This window comes from Perca flavescens, chromosome 20 (genome assembly GCF_004354835.1).
Source record: "Perca flavescens isolate YP-PL-M2 chromosome 20, PFLA_1.0, whole genome shotgun sequence".
In the NCBI taxonomy this organism is placed as follows: Eukaryota; Metazoa; Chordata; class Actinopteri; order Perciformes; family Percidae; genus Perca; species Perca flavescens.
In genome coordinates this window covers 30,949,953-30,975,712 of record NC_041350.1, presented here as the reverse complement: position 1 = coordinate 30,975,712, position 25,760 = coordinate 30,949,953, and the positions used below count along the sequence as shown (strand labels likewise).

The following is a 25,760-nucleotide window of genomic DNA, read 5'->3' as shown; positions in this document are numbered from 1 at the left end:
ACGCTAACTCTGGATGGTGGCGTGTGAGATGAGCCCTCATGTTTGTGGTATTCCCTGAGTATTTTATTTGCATCGACACTCCTTGCAAATCCCATGTCTCATGTCCATCTCAGTTGTCCCCTCCTTGTTAAAAAATCAGAAAAAGTCCAAACACTTGATTTAAACGCAGATGGTGCATTTCTGATTTCTTTCTCTGACGCTGCCATGTTTATTTTATCTACATCCGCCTGCACGCTGACAGTCACCCCGCTGACCTCACCAGAAAACAAACAGCGCCATCTGGTGGACTGAATAAGCAATTGATTTTATTATTATACTACCAAAAAGTTAAATTCTGATGTGCAATTTAAATAATAAAAGATCGATACTTGGCGCCTGTGTATCGATACAGTATTGCCACGAGAAATATCGCGATACTATGCTGTATCGATTTTTCCCCCCACCCCTATTTAAAAGGGTAACTACTGTTTTTTTTCAACATGGACCCTATTTTCCTGTTTTTGTGTCTTAAGTGATAGCCATGTATTGAGCGCAGAACAAGGTTGCACAGGTAATGTTAATAGGCAATAGCGCACTGTTTCTGGCGCTGACGGTTCAGATTATTATTCTAAGTGTCTGACAAAATTATGGAAAGGATCCCTACAGAGATAGATAGACCTTTTAGTTAAAGAGTTAAATCCTTTTAGTTTAACATGAAACAGCCCCAAAATCACCTTCACCAAACTCCACCAGACTCCATGTAAACAAACGATAAAGACTGTAAAGATTAAGGGACCAATTAATAGTTTAATTAGAAATCAATTTTCTTTCTGCTCTCAGCGAAGGCGGTTGCTTTCTCTCCCTCTCCCTCCCAGGCCTACCCTGCTTGCTATCTTGTTTTGTGTTGTCTGCTGTTAACTTTTTAGAGACTTTCCCTGCAAGGCTCAGGCTCTACGAAACCCAAATTATGGAACTGATTAACTGGTCTCTCAGCGCAATTGACACTGTATTCTCGAGGAGGAGCACTGGTACGGGTGAGCCAGCACGTCCTGACGGAACATTTGCTGCGGGGTATACGGTGGACGGCTGTCGTGTATCTCTCTGCTCTCTCCGTGGACGACGTTGAGGATATCTACCTATTCGGAACCATGATAACTGGACTGCTGCTGATTGGAGGATGCTTCGCACTGGTTTATCGAGAAATTAAAAAAACTCTGGTAGCTGTCCAAAGCCCAAGGAAGCTGCCTGGCCTGACTGAAGCTGTTGAAAAAGCGATCAGTTTGCAAACTGGGATTATTAATCGCGTGATGGAATACAACATGGTAATGACCCGTGGCTCGGATACCATCATGAAGAAGGTCACTGATTTGGAATGAAAAATTGACCAGTTTACCGGATGAACAATAGTATGACTGTTAAATTAGAGCAGCCATTTGTGTAGCCCAAACAAATGTAATCTTTCGGCCCCCTTATCTTGGACGGACTTGCCAAGGCCGTTTCTTGAGACGCTCTGCAATGAATGAGCTTGGCTTTCAGTCTGACACCGCACACACTGTGTACAAAACTTAAACTTATTCCACCAACTCTGCTCTGGTCACATCTACACCACGTCTGCTTCCTCTTTCTCTATCTCTCTTCTGCCCACTTTCCACACACACACACACACACACACACACACACACACACACACACACACACACACACACACACACGCACATGCTGAGCTCTCTTAAAGGAGCCGCAGCACCATTTTACAACAAATGCCTTATCGCGCTGATGTGACCAAGCCCGATCCGAACCCGACCATAATTTCTAAATATCTGTCCGAACCCGACCCGGCCCGTCGGGCTCCGGTCGGGTATCCAAGCCTTATTGTCTTTTGTTTGGGTTTTGATCCAAGCCTCTCCAGCTTCTACTTGTACTACCTTTTTACCACACGGCTACTGGAATATGCATCATGTCCTCAACATGTTCAGGCCCGCATCTATCTCTGCTCAGTGCAGATCTAAGTGGTAAAGACAATAACCAGTAGAATTTCCCAATTCTTACTGCCAGCAGGGCTTTTGCTGGATGACATCACTGCTGTGCAGTACAGGTAGAATCATGAAAAACATAAACCACTGAATGGGTGTGTTTTCTCCTGCATTACAGTACCTCTCAAAGTCTGGGTGGCAGCCCACCCATGGGTTGTGAGACACTATGAATGGGTTGTCAAGAGGTCACCAATAACAAAAAATCAATGGATAAAGTACAAGTATCTGTAGAACATTTGAGTGTGCTTGCTGCAGTGCATATTAAAGAGCTTACATGTAAAAAAATCCCTTTGTCTTTTTCAACCGACATGCATGTTGGCTTGAGTGAGATTTGAACCCTGGACAGCATCTGCAAAATACAACCACAGTGTAACATCTAGGGAAAGATTTCTTTTATTAAACTAGAAAGTATTGTGAGTATTTGACAACATAATCCTCAAGGTCCACTTATCAGCTTTCAACAGAGCTTTCAACCACACTTCACAGTCTCGATGAGATGTAATTGGACCTTGAGTTACAATGATCTTGTCAAACTGGTATTAGACTATATGTATATGCGGAGATATTTTGATCAATAAAAAGTTTCTCCATTGATTTTCCAGAAATAGTACTAGCCGTTTCCAAATGAGTTGCTACCAAGCTAATTAAGACTATCAGCTCCACACAACTCTCTCTGGATTTCTCAGTAAGACTATGTTCACAAGATTGGGGCGTCTGGTTACTTTCACACACAGAAAGAGGAGTCCATGTTTTTTAATCTTTTGTGTCCTCCTTGGCTACCTAACTGTGTGGAGGAGGGGTCAGGGGGGTGCACGATCATGGAAGACTTGTATCATGTGGACGCGTCGACAGTTTTGTTGTCATTACTTGCCGGCAGAAACTACACACTACAGCTTTAACCTAGTTTGGGGGTTATTTACCTCACTGGGAAATGATGTCAGTCCTGGAGCACTTTTGGGGTCGGGGCTGTCTGTCGCCCCGGGCAACAGTCTTGGTGGTCACAGCTGTGTCAGAAGGACTGGTGGATGCCGCTGCGGGACAAGTTCCAGTATGCTGGCTGTCCTCCCAGACCAACTTTAGAAGCTAACTCCACATCAGAGACTCTCTTTAAGGGCTTTTTGTGGCTGCCCGCAGGTGGTGTCGTGGCCAAGACCTCCACCTCAGCAACCACATGCACATCTGCCGGCTCACGTCGCTTTACATACTCACCAGAACTCTGTCTCTGTGACCATCTCGACAGAAACCGATTCCTGCTGTCTTCTCAGATAAATAAGGTCTACCCTTTCTGAGTCAGACCTTGTTCATTTAAGGCAGGGGTGTCAAACTCCACTTCACTAAGGCCACGTCCACACGTACCAAAACAATCTTTTTTTCCCCCCGTCTTCCCTGGAACCGTGTAACAAAAAAAAGAAAAAAAAAAGTGCGCCCAAACGGATCCATTTGTAAAAGACTCAACACGCGACTTCATATTGCAGGCCTATAGGTGGCGCTGTCTCTGCTACAGAAATTCACCATGAATGGCGAAGAAGAGCATATTCTTCACTTCCACTTCCGTTCATAACATGAGTAGACTATAATAACTTTCACCACTGCTCATTTTATAAAGGAAGAAAACACACGCAAGAAAATGTGTCTTTGTTTACACTGTATAATGTGCTGTTGGATTGCTTTTTATTTTGCAGTTCTGTCTGCCATCGGACATGATTGCAGCGCGCTAGCTAGCAGAGCTAACGTTAGCGCGCCAGCTAACATCCGCAGTCAAACAAAAATCAATGATCCAATGTCTTTTTGATAATCCAGCTACACGTTCTTTTTGCGGTAGCCTTTTTACAATAAGCTGTGCTAAAAGTTGCTATAATCCGTTCAAGGAGTTGATAAGCAGACAGATTAGCTAGCTAGTTGATAAGTTGTCTACTTCCACTTTATAAACAGCTAACCATAACAGCTAACGTTACGTCCCTGCTGGAGTGGTCAACTACTTTAGCGATGTTTAACGTTAGCTAGCTACATAACGTTAGCAATATATCTTGTGTAGAATCCAGGATCGGCAGAGCAGAGGGAAGTGTCAGGGAGCAGAGACAAACTATTTAGATGAAGTGAGCTGGTTTGACCATGATGGGATACGGTTAGCTTGACCGCAATTGTGTCTGTGGCCGTCAACTAGCTAGTGCGGGCTATGAGGTTGAGGGGTGTGGCGATAACATCATCGATTCACACATATGCAGCCAAAAGGGAGCCGTGCTCGAATTTTTCACCCTGGGACCAGGTTTCAAAAATGTGCGTTTACAGGATTCGTTTGGACGACCGGCCCAAATGATGCAAAACATGTGCGTTTGCATCAAAAAGCGTCTCTGTGTGGACGTCCCCTAAGGGCCACGCTGGAAAAAGAGAATCACACCAAGGGCCAGACATGTCTAGTTTATTGACATGCTTTTATTTTATCCAAAAAATTATTATTATGCAAATTATTGCATGTCTTCTCACATGCAGTTTGGTCTACAAAAGGGCCTACAAAAGTCAGTAACAAAATCCTAAAGCAGCCTACACATGATACGCAATTTGCTCGCAGAGCAAAGCGCAGCGCAGGTATTCGTCATCAAGGGTGGCAAGGAAGCTATTTCCTGTTGCTAGGTAACGACATGCTGTTATGCCATTGGTTGCGCTTTCGAAAGGTCAGCGACAACTAGGTCAAAATTGAAATAATTTGAACTTTGAGCGCAGCGCAAAGCGGCAAATCAGAGCAGGAATGGCCAGCGCAAAGTGGTTTTGCCACCTATCATGTGTAGACGGCTTTAGCCATCATAGACTTTAGCAAATCAAGCAATACTCCTTACTCCTTTTCGACCCTTTCAGTTTAAAGGAAACCGATGGACAAATTTTGTCCACACAGCAGTTTAAAAGGAGACTGAATGTCATTTAGAGCCTAATGTTCAATCAGAATTACAACATAGCTATCAATGTGCGGAATATTGAAGTTTACTACAAAAGTAGTTTTTCAAGATTCAAGATTTTTATTTGCCATTTGTTCATACACCAAACAGTCCAGGCACATGAGAATTCTTGTGCAGGCTTCTTGAGTCAAGTAAAGAGTAAAAGGAGTTGAATGCAAAGAAATCCACACCGGCTAAAATAGAGAGTATACAAGCTAAATAAATTAAAATAAAATAAGACAAAAACAAACTTAGATACTATACAAAAGAGTGCAAAAAACCATAATAAATTATAAATACTGTAACTGGAGAGTACAGCTATGGGGGATGTTGTCTGAAAGTGCGATAAACCGGTCAATCTGGCTCTAACATATCAAACTACCAGTGTTTGCCCTTGGTTTGGGGAAGACTTAGGTGCACAGTTTTGGCGGAGGGGTTAAGAAGTCTCTGTTATATTTTTAAATAAAAGAAATATGCAATTTGACATACATTTTGACCATTATTGTCAGTATATATATATATATATATATATATATATATATATACATCTATCTGTGTCTGAAGTAGGGGTGGGCGATATGGACAAAAAATATCTCAATATTTTTTTCTGATTTTGACCATAACAATAATTAGACGATATCTTTTAAAAATTAGTTTTTAAAAGTCTGAGTTACTTAATCACTGATGATGATAATGGGCACAATGTTGAATGAAAACAGTTCTTATTTATTTTCTTTAAAATAATTCTTTAAATTTAAGTATTCAAGTAAAAACAATTCAAAGACAAAATACTAATTGAACTAGTGTAGGAACATTGAACTCTGAGTATACATTCAGTTGTTCACCTCTACTGTAATGTAAATTGTGCAGCATACAAGCAAGATGAAATCATAACAATAAACAAAGGGTTCTGTTCTGTAACATATTGCACACAACCATGTCCTTACTGGAAGCAGTCCTGGAGCTGGGACAGGGCAGTGTCAGGACAGGTTCTGATAGTCCTACTTGGCTGTATCGTCCTTCTGACCGAGATTTATGCTGGGATCAGGATTAGTTTATGTGATCTGACTGGCCCAGGTGAGGGAGAGGAGCAGTTCTGTGTGCTTTCTTGATGTTAGAGTATACATGGTCTAGTGTGTTCTTCCCTCTAGTAACACAATCTACATGCTGGAAAAAAGCTGGAGAATACAGACTTAAAGGATGCCTTGTAAAAGGTGATCGCGCTGCAGTTTGTTCACTATGGTTAGCAGTGAGCCAAACATGTGCTAACGTTAGCATCAGGGGCTACGTAGATGGCAGTGTGCTGTTTTTCAATTTGCACATCGTTAACACAACAATGACGATATTATCGTAAACGATATATAGACCCTTTGCACGTGACGTCACACTCTACTCCCGCGAATTATGAACGCCATGACGGACGGCGGAAGAGCTATTCTGTAGACGGACGGCAAGTCAAACGAGAGCGTGTTCGCTGCTTATATACTGTGTATGGTTCGCTGTTCTTGTTCTCACATACACAATCTGCAGAGTAATCCTCACCAACACAAGCATGTGTATGTATTGCCTGTTTTAAATGACTGATAAATAATAATAATAAAACGTCCTCACCCAGCTAGCTGCCGTGCTAACCAGCTGTTCCTGCTAACAGGTCCCACATAACTATCATCGGTTATTCACTGACCTACATATCCCAAAAAGTAAGCCGTTCCCTTGATCATTTAACTTAACACGCATACAACAAATATTGGTTAAATTAAAGATGACATGGCACGGAAACTAGCTTCAAAAGGGCCAAACAACTAAATTGAATGCGGGTCTGCGGAGCTCCTACCCCGGTTAGCCGACCAGCTAGCTTTCGAAATATCCACCGGTCAACAGCGAATATAATCAGAGATAGGACGATGGCTAGATGTTACATTATGTGTGGTTAATACTGATCATAGACACTCCGTGATTTACTGCATGGATTAACGTGTGATTAATTATTCCCCAGAGCTGGGATGCGTTCAGGCATCCATTAGAAAGTTGCATCGGCTCAGCCAGTGAACAACGGTACATGCCTGCAGCTAGCTGATAGCCGTTAGGTGCTAGCTGCCGTCCTGTGAGTGTATTCAGACAGGCTTCTGTGATAATCATCCCAATAACAATCCACGGTGGTGTGGCTATGTCCTCCAGAGGACAGGTCATGTCACGTATTGAAGTGTATTGCCCCCTAAAAAAAAACATAGTGCAGTAGTAGCTGCTAGTTGTAGCAAGAAAAGATAAACAGTGTGCCGATCGGAGCGTAGTGTGTGAAGAGTGAAGGGCAGATTTGTTTACAAGGGAAGAAGCTTGGAGTAACATAACTATGGCGAATATTGCAGAAATACAACACACGGAAGAGCCTTTTGGCCTTTATATGGTCGTCTTTATTTATTCGAATCCGAGTATACAGACGAAGAACTAGCCTCACAAGAGTTGGAAAGAACGAGACAGACAGAGGGGAAACAGGCAGATGAACTTGCTGCTCCAAGCGCAAGCTAAAGGTAGCCTTCAGTAACTGGAAGACATAGCCACACCACCGCCGCTCCATGGATTGTTATTGAGATGATTATCACAGAAGCCTGGCTGAATACTCACCGGACGGCGGCTAACGGCTAGCGGGGCAAGCTAGCTAGCTACCGGCAGGATCGAGACAGGGACCAGGGTGGATGAATTTAAACCATGTCTGAAGAAGCCATAAAGAAGAAGATAGTATTATTATTATTACATTTTATTTAGTGTTATTTATTTGAAACTAATGAAACTTTCCGCTCGTCTACTACACTGTTTAGCTTGTGCTTTGGGTGTTTCTGCCGTCCGTCATGGCGTCGTCACGTGGTCGTGGTCACGTGTTTGCAAAGGGTCTATATCACCCACCCCTAGTCTGAAGTGTTGAAAAAGCTAGAGCAGATAATAAATGAACAACACTCAAACAGCTTAAAGACAAAACTTGCTGAAGAACTACAATCATTAGATCTGAGAGAAGTCTTTTAGTTTGTTTGGCTTCAACGTTTTTTTTGGCACATTTTACATTCATTCAGCTTAGGTGCTGCCAAAAACTGCTTGGGTGCTGCACCTAAGACTTACAATGGCAGGGACAACCCTGAGTACGTTATTTAACATGCGGGAATGGAGTATTTTTAAACTGTGGCCGTTCTACATCACAGGATGACAATCACTAAACATTGTTTGTCTGTTTACTTGTTGGTTTACAGCGAGGAACCATTTAACCACCTGTTTCCCTCCTACAAAGTAGGACTTCACTATTTCTTCCTGTTAGTTTGTACTCTACATGTCTTCTTCCTCTCACTCAGCTTTTCTGCCTCCTCCTCATCTTCCTCATCCTCCTCCTGTTCCTGCATGTCTCCCAAAGCCTGAATGTGACCACTGTCAGGATAAAATCGTGCGTCTAAAACCCAGAAACTCCAGCTGCTCTTCTTCAGGGTTTTCCTCACTCTAATGAGAATGTAAATAATGTCCAATTTACTTTCCACCAGTAACTCGCGACGTCAGTTCATCTGTAAAATCTTAACAATCCCTTAGACTCTGATCTCTCCTCAAAATGTTTCCCTAAGTAATCTGGATCAACTTTTACCAATGCTTCAGTTAAACTTCTCCTAATGGGCGAAATGTTCACAGATGCTATTTATTATCCCAGCATCATTACATCAACTGGGAAACATCCCTGTATTCAGACATATTTGGGATCTTTGGAAAATGTGCAATCTCTGCTAGACTTTAAAGTGTGTATATCAGTTTTAGCTGCTGGGCTTTAACTTTGAACTATAAAATGATTTTAAAAAGTTTGGGCCTCATTCAGTTTTCTCTTAAATATGTTCTTAAGAAGGTTCCTAAGAAAAGTCTACGTCGGATTCATGACGTGTTCTTTAACAGCAGATTTGTTCGTACCTGTGTTCTTAGGATTGATGAATCCCACGTCTTTGTAACTGAAAGCGCGTGCCAGTTGTTCCTAATTAGCATAAGAAAACGCCCGCAAATTCCCATATAAGGACATGACACTTCCTGTGCACCTCCTGGGAGACAGGTTTTTGGAGATTGTCGGAGCCGCAGTGGAGGAAGTACTGAATCTCTGTACTTAAATAAAAGTACAAATAACAAGAGACATATTTATTTTAGTAAAAGTAGAAGGTGTCCACTACCACAAACAAGGCCTGGCTTTAAAAAAAGTTCCTATCCTAACCAGAATAAAACGGAAATGTGTTGTTAGAATCGGATTGCGGTTGGTTTTATTCATGGATGTATTTTATTTTCTTTAACCATGCAAGTAAGCAAATAACGTGTGTGAAACAGCGCAAATGGGGAGATGTGAAGAGGTCCAGCCAAATAAATAAGATATGAACACGACTTACGCAGCCTGGCGGAGGAGTAAACGACGTTGTGGAGAGAAACAGATATAGCAACTTTGATTTAAAAACGGGAATAATAAAAACAAACGTTTTATTTTCATTTTTACCGGAGGCTGTATTACCGAGGGTCAGCGGCGCTGCGCCCGGGCTCTGCAGCAACAGAGCCGGCTTGGATCAGCGGTGCCCCATATATACAGTATCTATGGCAACCCATATATACAGTATCTATGGCAACCAAACTTTACTGGTGAGACAAACGTGTGACGGTCAGGAAGACGTTTTGGCGGGGGGGAAACTGATGAGAAAATGTAACGGAACATTGTAGAAATGTAGTGGAGTAGAAAGTATAGATATTGCTGCAAAATGTAACAAAGTAAAAGTCAAAAGTAGGTTATGCACTATTGAGTCTACTTAAGTAAAGTACAGATACGTGAAAAATGTCCTTAAGTACAGTTAGGACAAATTTGTACTTTGTTACATTCTACCACTGCATTTTGGGCCTATGAATAGCGATCAATCACCAAATAACGTTTAATTGCTGATGTAAATTGCAGTGTTAGTGTTTTTTTTTGCATAATATGATTTATTTTTCAACAAATGATCAGAAATACATTACAGTACAATACTATCATTGTGAACGACTGTAGAATTAAATAAAATGCAGTAAGCAATCATTTGGAGCAAATTGTCATCACTCAAATGTGCGTAAGAGTGCTTTTCAGTGTTCGTAGATTTTGTTCTTAGCTAAGAACAAATCCAAGTTAAGAAAACATTAGTGAATGCCAGAATCTTCGTACAAAGTTCCTAAGAAGGGTTTAAGAACACATTTCTTCATAAGAACGGTTGGTGAATGAGGCCCATTGTCTGTATGTCCACAGGGTTTCAACATAGGTCGAATGTCAATGTTTGAATGAATACAGGAGAGTGTTAGTCTAACATGAATATAACAAACCATGTTAATGAATGGGACATTCTAAACCGTAGTAATGTCAAAAATATTCATACTGCAACAGCAATATTTGTAATTGATTTAGACACCGCTATTAGTCTTTGTCTTACCATTGTCTTACTGTGTATATATTAAACTACAGTTCCCATTATGCTTTGGGCAATGTACACAGGAAATATAATTTTGCTATGGATTCAGTGAGTTATGCTGTAAGCTACAACATGAGTCCCATAATTTTAAGGGGAGCGTGCCTATGTTCCCATAGCCCTGTTTCCACAATTCTAAGATTTTTTTCAAAATTAGGACCTATGTTCCCACAGTTCCTTTTTCATACATTTGTATCAGATTTTATGCCCTTAATCCTAACCCTAACCCTGAAAAATGTTGTGGGAGGATAGGGCTTAAATTGAAGGGAAATCTTAGAAATGTGGGAACATAGAGCTGTGAGAACATAGGGCCTAATTTGAAAAAAAATAATCTTAGAAATGTGGGAACATAGGGCCTAATTTGAAAACATAATCTTAGAAATGTGGGAACATAGGGCCTAATTTGAAAACATAATCTTGGGGAACATAGCACTGACTCCCTCTTAAGACTGTTAGCAGTTTCTGTTTGTAGTGAACTCAGGGATGTACGTACAACTATTACTGGATTACTTTTATACTGAAGTTAGGAGGAGTCCCTTTTCTGTGCTTCTATGCAGATTTATGGAAGTTTATAAAATGGAAATCATGTCTGTGTTCAGATTTGAGAGAGTTATGACAGGAACACCACAGACAGCAGCTTCATGTTTTCTTTAACCACAACATGAACTGAATTTGGGTTGAGACCTCAGAACTCCAGTAATATGGGATGGATCAAATCTGTAGGTCAACATGCACAGAGCTCATTTCCAGCTGATTAAAAAAGCCTGATGTCTGTTCTGGAGGCTGTACAGTCGGGCCCCTGTCAGGGACTGTTGTGTTTCAGGGAGTGGAGCTCTGACACATGGTGAGCCATTAGTGCACTGCTCTGCCAGGCCTGCCGGGCACATCATGTCTTCTGGAAATCATCACGCCCAATGGAAACACTTCCTCCCTCTTTGTTCTGCAGGAAGAGCTCGGAGGCAAAAAAAGCGGTTCTGACATCTGCAAACCTTTTACCAGACTGCTCACTGAGCACTTTCACTCACGTCTCTGGTGTTTATCCTTGATTTAAGGATTTGTTGGGTGAGGACTGCAGCAACATGCAGGCTTTCTCCCAGTGTATTGCAAGCCTGGTGGCCCACTGAGCTTAAGTTGCCCCCCACCAGGCCTAAGCCATTGGGAATAATTTTTTTTATGTATTTCTTTAGTCGTTTTTTAAAATACAGTTACAATGGGGCAGCTCGGTGGGAACTAAGACGTAGTCCTATTTATTAAATTTCCAGTTAGCTTTTAGCAGTGACTTAATGTAGGGCCCTAAGGAATCTGTCCTTTAGCTTTTTTTTTTATTCCAATCCATGATTTTTTTATTCTCACAAAAACTGTTGGGCTCTACATTAAAGCTATAGTGCGTAGTTTCTGTCTCCCCCATGAGGAATTCTAAATAATGACAGCGAACCGGTCTGCGCATCCACAGGATACAAGCCCCCCTCCCCCCCCGGGTCAATGTGACCCGAAGTCAACACAAAGGTTAATTAGCTTTGTAGCAACTCATTTGGTCTGGATTGAATGTAACTGATGTTTATTAATATCAAAAAGTTACGCACTAAAGCTTTAAAGGTCCCATGGCATGAAAATGTCATTTTATGAGGGTTTTTTTTAACATACACGTTCCCCCAGCCTGCCTATGGTCCCCCAGTGGCTAGAAATGGTGATAGGTGTAAACCGAGCCCTGGGTATCCTGCTCCGTCTTTGAGAAAATGAAAACTCAGATGGGCCAATCAGGAATCTTCTCCTTATGAGGTCATAAGGAGCAAGATTACCTCCCCTTTCTCTGCTTTGCCCTCCCAGAGAATTTGGCCCGCCCATGAGAGAGAGAGAGACATCATGGCTTTCAAACGAGCAAAGTGGAAGTTGGTCAAGGCCACGCCCCCACCCTCCACCTTGCCCCCACCCCCTCTCCTCCTCAATAGCTACAGACACAGAAATGGCACATCCTAAGGAAAGCTCATTGTGGGACTGGCTCTAGTGGCTGTAATTCTGCACCAAGGCTGAATTTCGGGAAAGAAATTTCAGATACAGTATTAGGGGACCACTAAGGCCTATATAAAAGAGACTTCAGATACAGTATTAGGGGACCACTAAGGTCTATATAAAAGAGACTTCAGATACAGTATTAGGGGACCACTAAGGTCTATATAAAAGAGACTTCAGATACAGTATTAGGGACCACTAAGGCCTATATAAAAGAGACTTCAGATACAGTATTAGGGGACCACTAAGGTCTATATAAAAGAGACTTCAGATACAGTATTAGGGGACCACTAAGGCCTAAAAGCATCCAAAAAGCAGCATGTCATAGGACCTTTAATTCTGCCATCAGTCTGAAATTGGCCAAAGCTGGACCGTTGTTGAAAAAACAACCCTTGCTACCGGGCTAAACAACTTTTCTGGGTAAAACCATGATTTGACACTGACACACGTTTAATGTTTTATTTTTATTATTTTTTTAACTCAAGGGTCTAAAGCTGTGTTCAGATAGAAAGCAAAGCAGACTTTCATTATGTGTCATTTGTGCAAATTTGACCACTGGTTTATTCACCCAAACATCCAGAGTACCGACTTACAGATGTTAGCTGTAAACTAGCTAGCAACGTTCACTTCAGCCTCTTTCTTATCTTTAAACCCCCCAGAAATCCATTTGTTTCCTGTTATTTCCCTAAACTCTTTCTCCTTTTAAAATTCATATGCATTAGGATAGAGGACAGTAAAAATACGGAGGTTTTGTATGGTAAACACATTCTAAAGCCCTCCGATGCACATTTGTTGTTTGAGCTGTATAAATCATAAAGTTGTTGACTGAAATAATTGGCCATAGATGAATCATTTCAGTCATTTTTGTAGACAAAGAAATCACAAGCCTTCATGTACTTGTTTTCTATAAGCAATGGAAAATATTTTGGGTTTGTACTTTTTCCCTATTTTCTGACATTATATAGATCAAATAAGAAAATAATGGACACATAAATCAGTAAATGAAAATAATCATTAGTTGCAGCCGCTTTCTGACCACAACTGGTGCACGGATTGAACTTGTACAATCATTTATTGGATGCTGATGGAAGAATCCATTCAGTCACTGAACAGCAGGCAAGAGTCACATATAGGGTTAATTAGTAGATCCACTCCACTCACGCGTGCGTGCGTGCTTGATTAAAATAGAGAGAGCTGATTAAAGTTTGCAGCAGTAAGGTGATAAATCACAGTAAAACCTGGGAGCGGTTTCCTGCTGGTTATCTGGCTGCTGAGTAGGGTTGGGTATCGTTTTTTTTTTTTTTTCAATTACGGTTCTAAATCAATACTTTTAAAACGGTGCCTAAACGGTGCCTGAACCGGTACTTTTCAATAAAGTTAAAAAAAAAAAAAAAAAAAAAAATAAGGGTAGTAAACAACAGTCAGTGACTTGTTTATTGCTAAGGCCATGGTCAAAATTAAAGATTTAATAATAATGTAATAACTATAACAATAACAATAACTTATTTCACCAGTAAATTGCTGTTGAACCCCAGATGGGAAAAGGGTATTTTACAATTACTGTGAATGCACCACGAGGCTACCTGTTTTAAGTGAATCTGTGTTGTTTAATTCCGACAATGGCAGCTGCAAGTGAACGCACCGTCTGTGTTGTTTAATTCCGACCATATAAACATACTGTATATCTATGAATTGCGACAACGGCAGCTGCTGCGCTGCAGAGCAGACTGTTCCATCCCGCTGTTGAAGTCCTCCACAGTGAAATACAGTCACACTTTACACTGTTTAACGTTAGCTGTCAGCATTTTAACCGTGATTAATCAAGCTGCTAGCTAAAGGTAGGCTAACGTTACATGCTGTCAGGTGTAGTGTAAAGTCGAGCACCGAAATGAGGCACCGAAACTTTTGTTCTTATTCGGTCTCATTACTACCGTTTACGTCGGCACCGGTTCCCTATTGGCACCGAGTTTCGGTACCCAACCCTACTGCTGAGACACCTTTAAACCTGCTGGTTATCTGGCTGCTGAGACACCTTTAAACCTGCTGGTTATCTGGCTGCTGAGACACCTTTAAACCTGCTGGTTATCTGGTTGCTGAGTCACCTTTAAACCTGCTGGTTATCTGGCTGCTGAGTCACCTTTAAACCTGCTGTTTATCTGGCTGATGAGACACCTTTAAATGCTTTGGACAGTAAAATGTGTCCTTGTACTGTCAGTCAGGCTGCATGTGACGGCAGCTCTGTGGCTCTAGCACTGGTAGTTCAGCACGGGTTAATGGGCGACTGTGAGATCAGGGCTTCTGTGTACCACACACCCAGCTGAATAGATATTTAAACTGTAACCGGACCTTCCAGTGTGTCCGTCCAAGTGGGCTAACCTGCCATGCAAGCAGCTGAAATGCTCCAAGGGTTGGCTTGGATGGAGAGTGGTGTAAATTTACAGTAACCCTCATTGATTTCTCATCCAGGGAAAGTAGACACTGTTTATATTCCTGCTGTCAGCAAAGTAAATACTGAACACACCAAAGTCAGCTGGATGAGGTCCTATTAAGTGTTTATTTACTGTGTACACACATAATGAACGTCCCTACAAAGTCTTTGCAGCACAGTCTTTCAAATTCCCTCTGCACGCAATAGGATAGCGCTACAACCAGGCAGAGCAACGAAGAAGGTAGCAAAGCTAGTTGATAGATTAAACTTTTGCCGTATCCGGTTGGTAAAACTCCGAACACATCTTCCTTTTTTAAGAATGATTTCTGTGCCGTTCTTTTCTCAAAGAAAAGCTGAACTCCAAATCTTCCAGAAGACCGCTGTTCCCAGCAGCAGCAGCCATAAGCCCCGCCCACCCACTCTATACACGATGTGATTGGCCTGACCAAAATTTTTTTTTGCCAGCTCGCAAGCTAACGAGAGTGCCTAGACCCCCCCTGGCTGCAAAATAAATTTGCTGCCACTAGGGTGGTCTAGATTTCTAGGCTAGGGCGTGGAGGGACCACACCAAAAACCCAAATCACATTTTCTTTTTGTTAGATATTGGATGTGAAAAGAAGGAAATGGTTCTAACATTGCACTTTAGATGTGTGTGAATTTCCCACACCAGGAGTAATTTCTATAGTTCTATTTTATAGTGATCATTATCTGTTCAAAAAATGTTCTATGTTCTGTGCAAAATGTTCTATTAAAGAAAAGATGGAAAATATATTTTTGCGTGTGCTGTAAAGTGGTTAGAAAAAATTTAATCATAATCGGCTAAAATCGGTATCGGCCGGCCTAACTCAAAGAAAATCGGAATCGGCCTAGAAAGTTGTAATCGGTGCATCTCTACTTGCAATATATCGCAGAATATAGCAATATGTTTAAAATCACAATAATATTGTATCGTGACATCAGTAGCGTGATGATATCGTATTGTGAGGCTTCTGGTGATTCCCACCCCTAGTTCGATCAGTAAAATATGTTGTAAAAAAACAAAAGACTTGAAATGATTGTAAACGTAGTGATAGACAGGGTGGGGTTTTAAAAAGTATTAAAAGGTAGTAAATCAAATTAGTAAAAATGAAGGCCATTAAAAGGTATTAAAAGGTATTAATCGTCATTTTACGAGGTATACATTTTTTGAATATTTTTTTTGCAAACTATGAGTTATCCATTTGTTTTATGTCTATTTAAGTTGATCTTGTAAAGTTTGTGTGATATTATATCCTATCCCGCATCGGGTGATAGCCTATTTTAGCCTGACAAGCCAGACCCACATCAAGCCGATTCCAAAGACATCTGTTAGCCAGCAGCAGCTCTGCTTTGTTTAAAAGTTGTTTGTATCCCACACACATGAACAGAGATCCTGAGTGGTGCATCACACAGATCAAGAGTAGGCTATAGTGCAAACATTCCTCCAGGGCAAGCAGTTGGCAGGTGGCATCTCAGCATGGTAAGAAAATATTGTATAGGAACAGTAGAAGTGAATAGGTTATTCAGATTGATTAATGACATGTGTTAGCGGTCTCAGTGTTCATGGTGGTTTTGTGCATTCTCTTAACAGTGTGGAAGTGTCATTGCTTTTACGTAAATAATTTATTTGAACATGTTCTGAAAAACTCTACTATGTACTCCTAACTCAGTGTTTCCTCTAGAATGGTTTTCAGCAGCGGGGGTGGGGCTGTTGAACGTTAAAAAGTAACGTTACCTGAAACCGGCGTGTAGATTCTTTTTAGCATCTCACATCACACTTTCAGTCACTATTACTACGGTCAGAAACATTGATTGTGCCAAAATATGAACAATAACGTCGGAGAAGCTCTGGTTTTGTGCTGAGACCCCATCGACCAGAGAGCATAAGAGCGAATAGAAAGCTCTTTCAAAACAGTTTCTACCCAGCAGCCATCAGACTGCTGGCTAAGGACATTCTATCTGGTAGTACCCTGTCCAACCTCAGACTCAGACTCTGACACATTGAGACCACATGTGCACACACACGCGTCATCATGGGCATCAGTTTGCACTTTGCACTACTGTATTTATTGTACTTAGAAACGTGTTGCCGTATAAACCTGTAACTCAAAGGCGTGTTGGTTTTAAAAAATATTGAGAAGATATTAAAAATGGTATTAAAAGGTAGTGAATTTACCTCCAGGATTTCTGTGTATATACCCTGGATAGATGATGAAAATGAACTGTTCTTGCCAGTGTTTGTTTTCAGATTTTAGTTTTCACAGCTGATGATTGCAGGAATTGAGAGCATTTAATTTATTTCAGATTGTCTCAAAAAAAAAAAAAAAAAAAGAAATGAAGATGCTGACCACGCAACAGTTTTGTTCTCTGAGTCATTCGATTCAGAACTAGTTGTGAGTGGCTCAGCAGAAGTTGTTGGTCAGCTGTGCGAGAGGTTAAATCCCCACATCCAGTTTAAGTAACGCTGGAGCAGGAAGCCAGCTGTCAGTTTTCTGCTCAGGTCAATAATAAACCACTGGGATCAGCTTTGTGTGGCAGTCCAGAGTTCACTGCCACGTCGAGCTCGCTGATTTCCTGTCTGCGTAATTTGCACACATTTGGGAAATTGTTGGGTCTTTGTAAATGATAGCGTGGTCTCTATCTCTACTCTATCTGTGAAGTGTCCTGAGATAACTCCTGTTGTGATTTAACACTATAAATATAATTGAACACTCAAAATCAAATCATTCATACGATGATACTCAAACGGGCCAGTGTGTTGATTTATTTACTTGCCCAACGTTGCGTTTTACTTGCGACGGGGCCATCGGGGGGGCAACCCTTATTGTTGAACCCTGCTCTGGTAGTATGTTGACTCTTACTGTACGTACACACCGCCATCGACTTGAGCTTCTAAAGCTACCGCAAGTCATTCATTTTCAACGGAAGCTGGCTTCTCTCAGCTGCAAGGAACGGCAAATCTGTCGGCGTTGCGTTTTGAGCGTCCAGAGCGCCAATCAGAAAGTTGAAAGTATGTCAACTTTATGGTAATGAGCTATGACGCGGTTCAGCGGCAAGCAGCGGCAAAGGCCAGCAACCAATCGGAATATAGACGTCCTTCACGCTGGCTAATTCTGAAGGAACATACGATGTAAACTTTGGTTCCTACCAAAACATTAGTTCCAAAAAAATGGAGGAAAAGCTCATAATGGCCGTTGCTGGGTTTCCTATCATTTATGATATGAGGTTGTTTGCGTATAGGAACCAGTTAACGTTACCTGCCACCGGTCACCTCGTTTCTAAACAGTCCTCTCACAGTGAACAGTCTCATGGTCTCTAAACAGTCCTCTCATGGTCTCTAAACAGTCCTCTCATGGTCTCTAAACAGTCTCATGGTCTCTAACAGTCTCATGGTCTCTAAACAGTCCTCTCACAGTGAACAGTCTCATGGTCTCTAAACAGTCTCATGGTCTCTAAACAGTCTCATGGTCTCTAAACAGTCTCATGGTCTCTAAACAGTCTCATGGTCTCTAACAGTCTCATGGTCTCTAAACAGTCTCATGGTCTCTAAACAGTCTCATGGTCTCTAAACAGTCTCATGGTCTCTAAACAGTCTCATGGTCTCTAACAGTCTCATGGTCTCTAACAGTCTCATGGTCTCTAAACAGTCTCATGGTCTCTAACAGTCTCATGGTCTCTAAACAGTCTCATGGTCTCTAAACAGTCTCATGGTCTCTAAACAGTCCTCTCACAGTGAACAGTCTCATGGTCTCTAACAGTCTCATGGTCTCTAAACAGTCCTCTCACAGTGAACAGTCTCATGGTCTCTAAACAGTCTCATGGTCTCTAAACAGTCTCATGGTCTCTAACAGTCTCATGGTCTCTAACAGTCTCATGGTCTCTAAACAGTCCTCTCACAGTGAACAGTCTCATGGTCTCTAAACAGTCTCATGGTCTCTAAACAGTCCTCTCACAGTGAACAGTCTCATGGTCTCTAACAGTCTCATGGTCTCTAAACAGTCCTCTCACAGTGAACAGTCTCATGGTCTCTAAACAGTCCTCTCATGGTCTCTAAACAGTCTCATGGTCTCTAAACAGTCTCATGGTCTCTAAACAGTCCTCTCACAGTGAACAGTCTCATGGTCTCTAACAGTCTCATGGTCTCTAAACAGTCCTCTCACAGTGAACAGTCTCATGGTCTCTAAACAGTCCTCTCATGGTGAAGTCCTGCACGGATCAACAGCTGGCGGCTGCATTCTGCTGTGGTTCAGCGGCTAACGAGCGAGCTAACTGCTAACAGACACCGCTGTGACCAACAAACAATACACATTCTGTCATTATATATGTCATTTATAAAAGGTTTCTGGTGTCAGTGTACTGGCCGTGCAGTGGCTGCTTGTGTTTTTTCTTCATTTATGTGTTGAACATGATCGAACATTGAATGCTGCCAAAGCGTCAGAAAGCTTCCCCGTACTTTTTGACAAGCATCCTCGACAGACGGCAAGAGCTTCTTTGAAGCTCAAGTCAGCCGTGGTGTGTACGTACAGTTACGTTGCACTCATGTATTCTGCACCCTTAGTTCAGTCTGGATACTAGATCTTTTTCACAGCAGACATGTTGACATGTCATATTAGGAGAGGTGTATCCAAACCCATTACTGATGGCTGCATTCCACTTAGGAGAGACCCTGGTATTAAACCATTACTGATGGCTGCATTCCACTTAGGAGAGACCCTGGTATTAAACCATTACTGATGGCTGCATTCCACTTAGGAGAGACCCTGGTATTAAACCATTACTGATGGCTGCATTCCACTTAGGGCTGAATGATTTTTGAAAATAATCTAATTGCGATTTTTTTTCCCCAAATATTGCGATTACGATTCGATATTCAATTATTTTTTTAAGCTCTTTGTCTTCTGTATTATTCAACAAAGATAAACAAATCATTGTATAGTATGAACAACACACAATTACACACTAGACAGTTAAATAAGTAAAAACACATATATATATATATATATATATATATATATATATATATATATATATATATATTTTTTTTTTTTTTTTTTTTACAGTGCACAGAGAGGAGCTGCCTCCAGCCCCTCCCCCTCGTGAAGTTGCGTGCCGTGTGCATGACACCGTCAACACAGCACTAGCTCAGAGAGGCTATCGTTACTGCTGGTCTTGCCGTGGGATTAACTGTACTAATAACACCGTTGAAACCCCGCGGCCACGCTGCTGTGAAAGCTCCCCGAACGTCATTTATCAGTCTGGTTGTTACCCCTCTCAGTGGCAGCTCCTCCACCCATATCTTTATAACGGAGCTAACTGCTAACCGGAGCTAACCGCTAATCAGAGCTAGCTCGTTGCCAACCGAGCCTTCAGTTCTGCGTGCCTGTATCCATTAACTGCATGTATGGACTCGAGCCCGAGCAAAACCCTTCATTTTATTAAAATAGCTGTAAAAGATTTAAACTTCAAGTCAGAATTGTTTGAATGACAGAGATCAGCTCAAGGTACAGTGTAGCGTTAGCGTGCTAAGTTGATGCGTTCTCTGCGGAGTGCAGACTGATTTGCTCTCGCGAGTCATCAAATCAAGACCAAATCGCAGCCTTTGCGATTAGGAAATCGCGTTTTAACATATCGCGATATTATTGCAAATGCAATTAATCGTTCAGCCCTAATTCCACTTAGGAGAGACCCTGGTATTAAACCATTACTGATGGCTGCATTCCACTTAGGAGAGACCCTGGTATTGTTCATGCTGACTCACTGAAACAGCTTACTGGGACACTTGATGGAACTGAGCCATCGTTAAGGTGATCAATCTCAGCTGTGCTTTTCCTACTATGACAAGTCAACATGTCTGCTGTGAAAAAGGTCCATGGCGCCAGATGCAGTATATACCGTAACCTTCTGTTTTGTTTTTCCCTCCAGGACGTCATAGCCGGCGTCCTGTACAGCAGCCTGATCCTGCTCGTCTTCCTGCCGCTGTTGGACCTGATCGACGGCTTCAACCTGACCTGCCGCTACGCTCCGCTCATCATCGTCTGCCTCCATCTGGGCCTGGGCCTCTTCTCCTTCACCCTGGACACCTGGAGCACCTCACGAGGCGACACGGCTCAGATCCTGGGCACGGGCGCCGGCGTGGCCCTGGCCTCCCACGTCAACCACTACCTGGGTCTGATGCCCGACCCCGCCCCGGAGCAACTGCCCTTCGCCCTGCCCGGCCTCAGCGCTGGCCTGGTGGGCGCGGGCACGCTGCGGCTGGTCCTGGGCGTACTGGTGCTGATGGCCACGCGGGCGCTGATGAAGGCCGTCACCATCCCGCTGGTGTGCCGGGTGTTCGGGGTGCCCAGCACCGACGTGAGGAAGGCCCGGCAGCACATGGAGGTGGAGCTGCCCTACCGCTACATTGTCTACGGGGTGGTGGGCTTCAACGTGCTCTTCCTGGTCCCGTTTCTCTTCAGCTACATTAAGCTCTCCTGACTGGACCTTCAGTCAAGGCGCTGGCTGGGAAACGGCGACGGGAACCTACCCGATGCTGTTATCCGTCAGATTTTTCCATCCAGAACTCCTTTCGTCAGTCCTCTGCGTTTGGGACTAATGCGAATTAAAGCCTGAAAGCTGATCTGGATGCTGACATGTTCTCAGTTTTTCAGTCTCCCCCTTCCATCGTTGGCTCAGGTTGGGTTTAGGAGGGATAAACCAGGAGGGAGCGGCCGGGAGATCTGGTCAATTTGGCCTCGACTGTTATCAGTTCAGTGATATCTCTCTCTTCTGTTCTTATAGAGTTATTTAAAATCAAATGCAATGGCTCCACCTGGTCCCAGGACAGGCAGGCTCAGAGCCACACATCCACTCCTCCTCCTTCAGCTTCATTCAAAGGAAACAGTGGCCTCTGAAAGACATAAAACACCACTGATCGCTACTGATCATTGACCTGTGTCTTACTTTTTACTTTTCATTAATGCTGTTATTATTATTATTATTATTATTATTATTATTATTGGGAGTTCAGACAAAGAACCACACAAGTAAGTCTTTGGAAGACTGACATTTTTTCCATCATTTAAACGCAACATGTTCAGAGGAGATTGTGCACTTGAAGGCAACGTGAGTTCCCAAAACGCTGTCAATCTTTTACCGGCTGAAAAGTGTTGAGTAACTTGTTTAAAGGGGCGCTATGCTGTTTTGGCCATTTATTTTCCGTTTTCTCACTTTTTGCTGGCAGGTTTCTCTATAGAGCCCCCCTACAGGTTTCTCTATAGAGCCCCCCCCCTACAGGTTTCTCTATAGAGCCCCCCCTACAGGTTTCTCCCTACAAGTTTCTCTATAGAGCCCCCCCCCCTACAGGTTTCTCTATAGAGCCACCCTTGCAGGTTTCTCTATAAAATCCTTGTCCTTCGGGTCCCAGTGACCCGAAGGACAAAACAAGGATTATGTACTTCTCTTTACTTTGTTGAGAATTGCTCTCTAAACCCTGTTTCTTGTAAAGTAAGTAAAGTTTATTTCTAGAGCACATTTAAACAAAGTTTAAGCTGACCAAAATGCTGTACAAACAAGCACTAAGGTGCTGTATTAAGGGTTAATAGGCGAGTGCTTGACACAGTGTGTTGTGTAGGGCAGCAACTAATGGTTATTTTTCATCATCCATTCATCCTTAAAAAATGGCAGAAAATAATGACAAATGTTCAGTTACCATGATGAGAAAAGCAGCAACTCAATGAAAAGATTCATTGATTGGCCAAATGGTTGCAGATCACCCCTCTTGGTTCAGTGTTCAAACACTGTGTGGTTCTTTGTCAGGAGGCTTCTTAATATTAATATTTGATCTCCCTCTGGTCTGTCTCCCCTCTCAAAGCAATACCATTTTATACTTCGGTATTCCCGAGTTTATCCTGGGGGAGATAGGTTTCTCTTCTGCCTGTTTCTCCCCAAGAGTGGACACACCTGTGCTTTAAAGTTCTTGAACTTTGTCAGACTGAAACAGACCGACGTGTGTCAGGAATCAGAAATCTTTTTTGGAGGTGTTTGATCGCACGTGTACAGTAGTTTTCCTAAAGGGCTCCCCCCACTCTGCTCTGCTCTGATTGGTTGTTTTTCCTGGCTGGAGAAAAAGCAAAAGAGCACCTACTGACTGATCCAAACGTCACTTTTGTTTGGGAAATGTACAGAGAAGTTTGTCACATTTTTTTTTTTTATGGGATGTCGGGAATCTGCCCACTTGGCTCAGCTTTTTCTTTTTCTAACACTGTAAACTGTCTTCCTGTTAGAGATGCTCTTGATTGCTTCCACTTCCTGTGCAGAGGAGATATATTTGGATGCTTTTTTTTTCTTCTCATATATTTATGACCGTAGTCTGGAAAATATCACGTTTTATCTCAAAATATTCCAACTATATTCTTGAAATCATTCATTTTTTTGTACCCAACAGCGCTAAAAGGTTTTTATTACATTTTTGGAAAAGAAGCAAGTCAAAAAGGCAGAGCAGTCTAAGATTGTAGTTTACGTCTTCCAGTCCAGCTTGTCAAATCCTTTTAAGTTTCCCTGATCGCAGCAGTGGGTCAAAAGAAGAAGAAGAAGTTGTTTGGCTGAAAGTTTGGCTTGCAAAAAAATTGAAACAACCTGTTTTTACTGTTTTGCCGTTGTATCGTAGCAAGAATTTTATAGATTTTACAAGCCCAAAGTCAGTTTTTTCATGACGATCCAACACCAGCTCAGGTAGTGTTTGTGTGTGAATTCCAACCATAAAAACAGAATGTGCGGTGAGATGTTTCCACCTGATAACCGGGAGGTTTTCTGATTACAGCGGTTAGAAAGAAAAACCCACTCCTCGTGAACTTTGACTCCCTCCTTCCACACAACAGCAAAGAAGAAGCCTTTCAGACACTAAACAGCCCTTTAACCGTCAGTGAAGACCCACTGATGGACGCATGGAGCACCCGACCAGCCTGAACTATGTTTACACATCTCTCTCTCATTCCCCCTGCTCTGGTGTTTCCCCCTCTCATTCCCCCTGCTCTGGCGTTTCCCCCTCTCATTCCCCCTGCTCTGGTGTTTCCCCTCTCATTCCCCTGCTCTGGTGTTTCCCCTCTCATTCCCCCTGCTCTGGCGTTTCCCCTCTCATTCCCCCTGCTCTGGCGTTTCCCCCCTCATTCCCCCCCCTGCTCTGGCGTTTCCCCTCTCATTCCCCCTGCTCTGGCGTTTCCCCTCTCATTCCCCCCTGCTCTGGCGTTTCCCCTCTCATTCCCCCTGCTCTGGCGTTTCCCCTCTCATTCCCCCTGCTCTGGTGTTTCCCCTCTCATTCCCCCCTGCTCTGGCGTTTCCCCTCTCATTCCCCCCCTGCTCTGGCGTTTCCCCTCTCATTCCCCCTGCTCTGGCGTTTCCCCTCTCATTCCCCCTGCTCTGGCGTTTCCCCTCTCATTCCCCTGCTCTGGCGTTTCCCCTCTCATTCCCCCTGCTCTGGCGTTTCCCCCTCTCATTCCCCCTGCTCTGGTGTTTCCGAGCCCCTAAACCGGAGACATTTGGAAATTCTTCTGACCCGTTTTGGTTGGTAATCTGTGGGGTTGTGTTACAGTCTCAACGGCCTCAAACGGAGACCTTTGGTAACAGCGACACCGACGCCAACGTTTCTCCTCCTGATTGGTTCTTATCGCTCACGATGTCTCGTTCCCTGAGCCTAAGCTACTAACGTTACCATGGCAACTACCAGCAACGGGTGGAGTCTCCACGCTGCCTCCTGTTTATGTCCAGTATAGGAGAATGTTGATGAAATATGAGGTTTGGCCATGTTAGTTATAGAGAATAGTTCTTTTACTTGAGCTAAAAACACTTGTGTGCACAGAGATCACTTTTGGCTCAAAATTCCACTAAAAAACCAAAACGTAGCGATGTAAATGTAGCCTCAGTCAAGTAGTAATAAACAGAAGAACATTGCTACATTGTGATGTGTTTTACAGCAGCAGCACAGTTTTATAAAGAGTTCTTATGAGACATGCTCAGTGATCAGTTAGTAACCCTTAACATCAGTCAGAAACTAGTTCTTACATTGTTGTTATAGTGAAGTAAATGCTCCTTTTCCTTAATTAAAAAAAACTAGTTTGACTGAAATCTTAACACAATGTATCAGTACTCAAACGTTTGACAAAAAACAATCTCTCCACTAGGGCCATTTAGTAGCTTTAGTAGAGTTTTTAATCATATTACACAATCTTCCTCTGTGGATAAAATTTGCTCCGTTTTTATGGAATCGTAAATGTTTAGATTGACTTTTTTCTGAGCATTTTAAAAACCTCCTTTCGGCATTAGCTTCAAAGTTGAGATTGAAAGTTAATTCTTGATATTGGATAAAAAGAAGTCTATGACTATGACTTATGGTGGTTAGTAGATTCTAGTCAATGAGTATGATTTGAACTTGTCGTTTGTTTTTCCAAAGTGGAGAAAGAACTAAATATCTAAAACATTTCTTTGGAATTGGTGCACCTCGATTTCTTATCGGCCAACATATACGCAGATACAATATATCTGTGATAAACTAACATCGGCTGGTTGAAAACCCTGGAAAAAGCTAGCGAGTAGACCTTTTGTTGAGATTGTCTTCCTTCTTTTTTTTTTTTTTTTCTTGTGTAAAATGTTTTATTTGTGGCACCGAACACCCCCCAGAACATGTGATTAGATGGTCCTTCAGTCGGCCACCTGTTACATAAACTGGTGCATAAAGTTGGAAAAGTGAGATCCAGTTTAGCCAGTCAGACAGCTGGAACTACAATCACTGAGCAGAAACACCAGTGATGTCACACATTTCACTGGTGTGATGTCACATGTTTCTAGGGCTGTGTACCAAATTCAATACTTTTTAGGCACCGACCGAATTGCCTCTAGAGTATCG

At 42.4% G+C, this 25,760-nt stretch overlaps 1 protein-coding gene across 1 annotated transcript in view; it reads left to right on the top strand.

The window, feature by feature from the left end:
- The window catches only part of sgpp1b (sphingosine-1-phosphate phosphatase 1b), a 44,241-nt gene extending 22,726 nt beyond the window's left edge, over positions 1–21,515 (top strand). The window contains exon 3 of the mRNA XM_028565565.1: positions 20,807–21,515. Within this exon, the coding sequence (XP_028421366.1) occupies positions 20,807–21,358 (552 nt within the window). The 3' untranslated portion in view covers positions 21,359–21,515. The remainder of the gene's footprint in view (positions 1–20,806) is intronic.
- Positions 21,516–25,760: the final 4,245 nt, after the last annotated feature.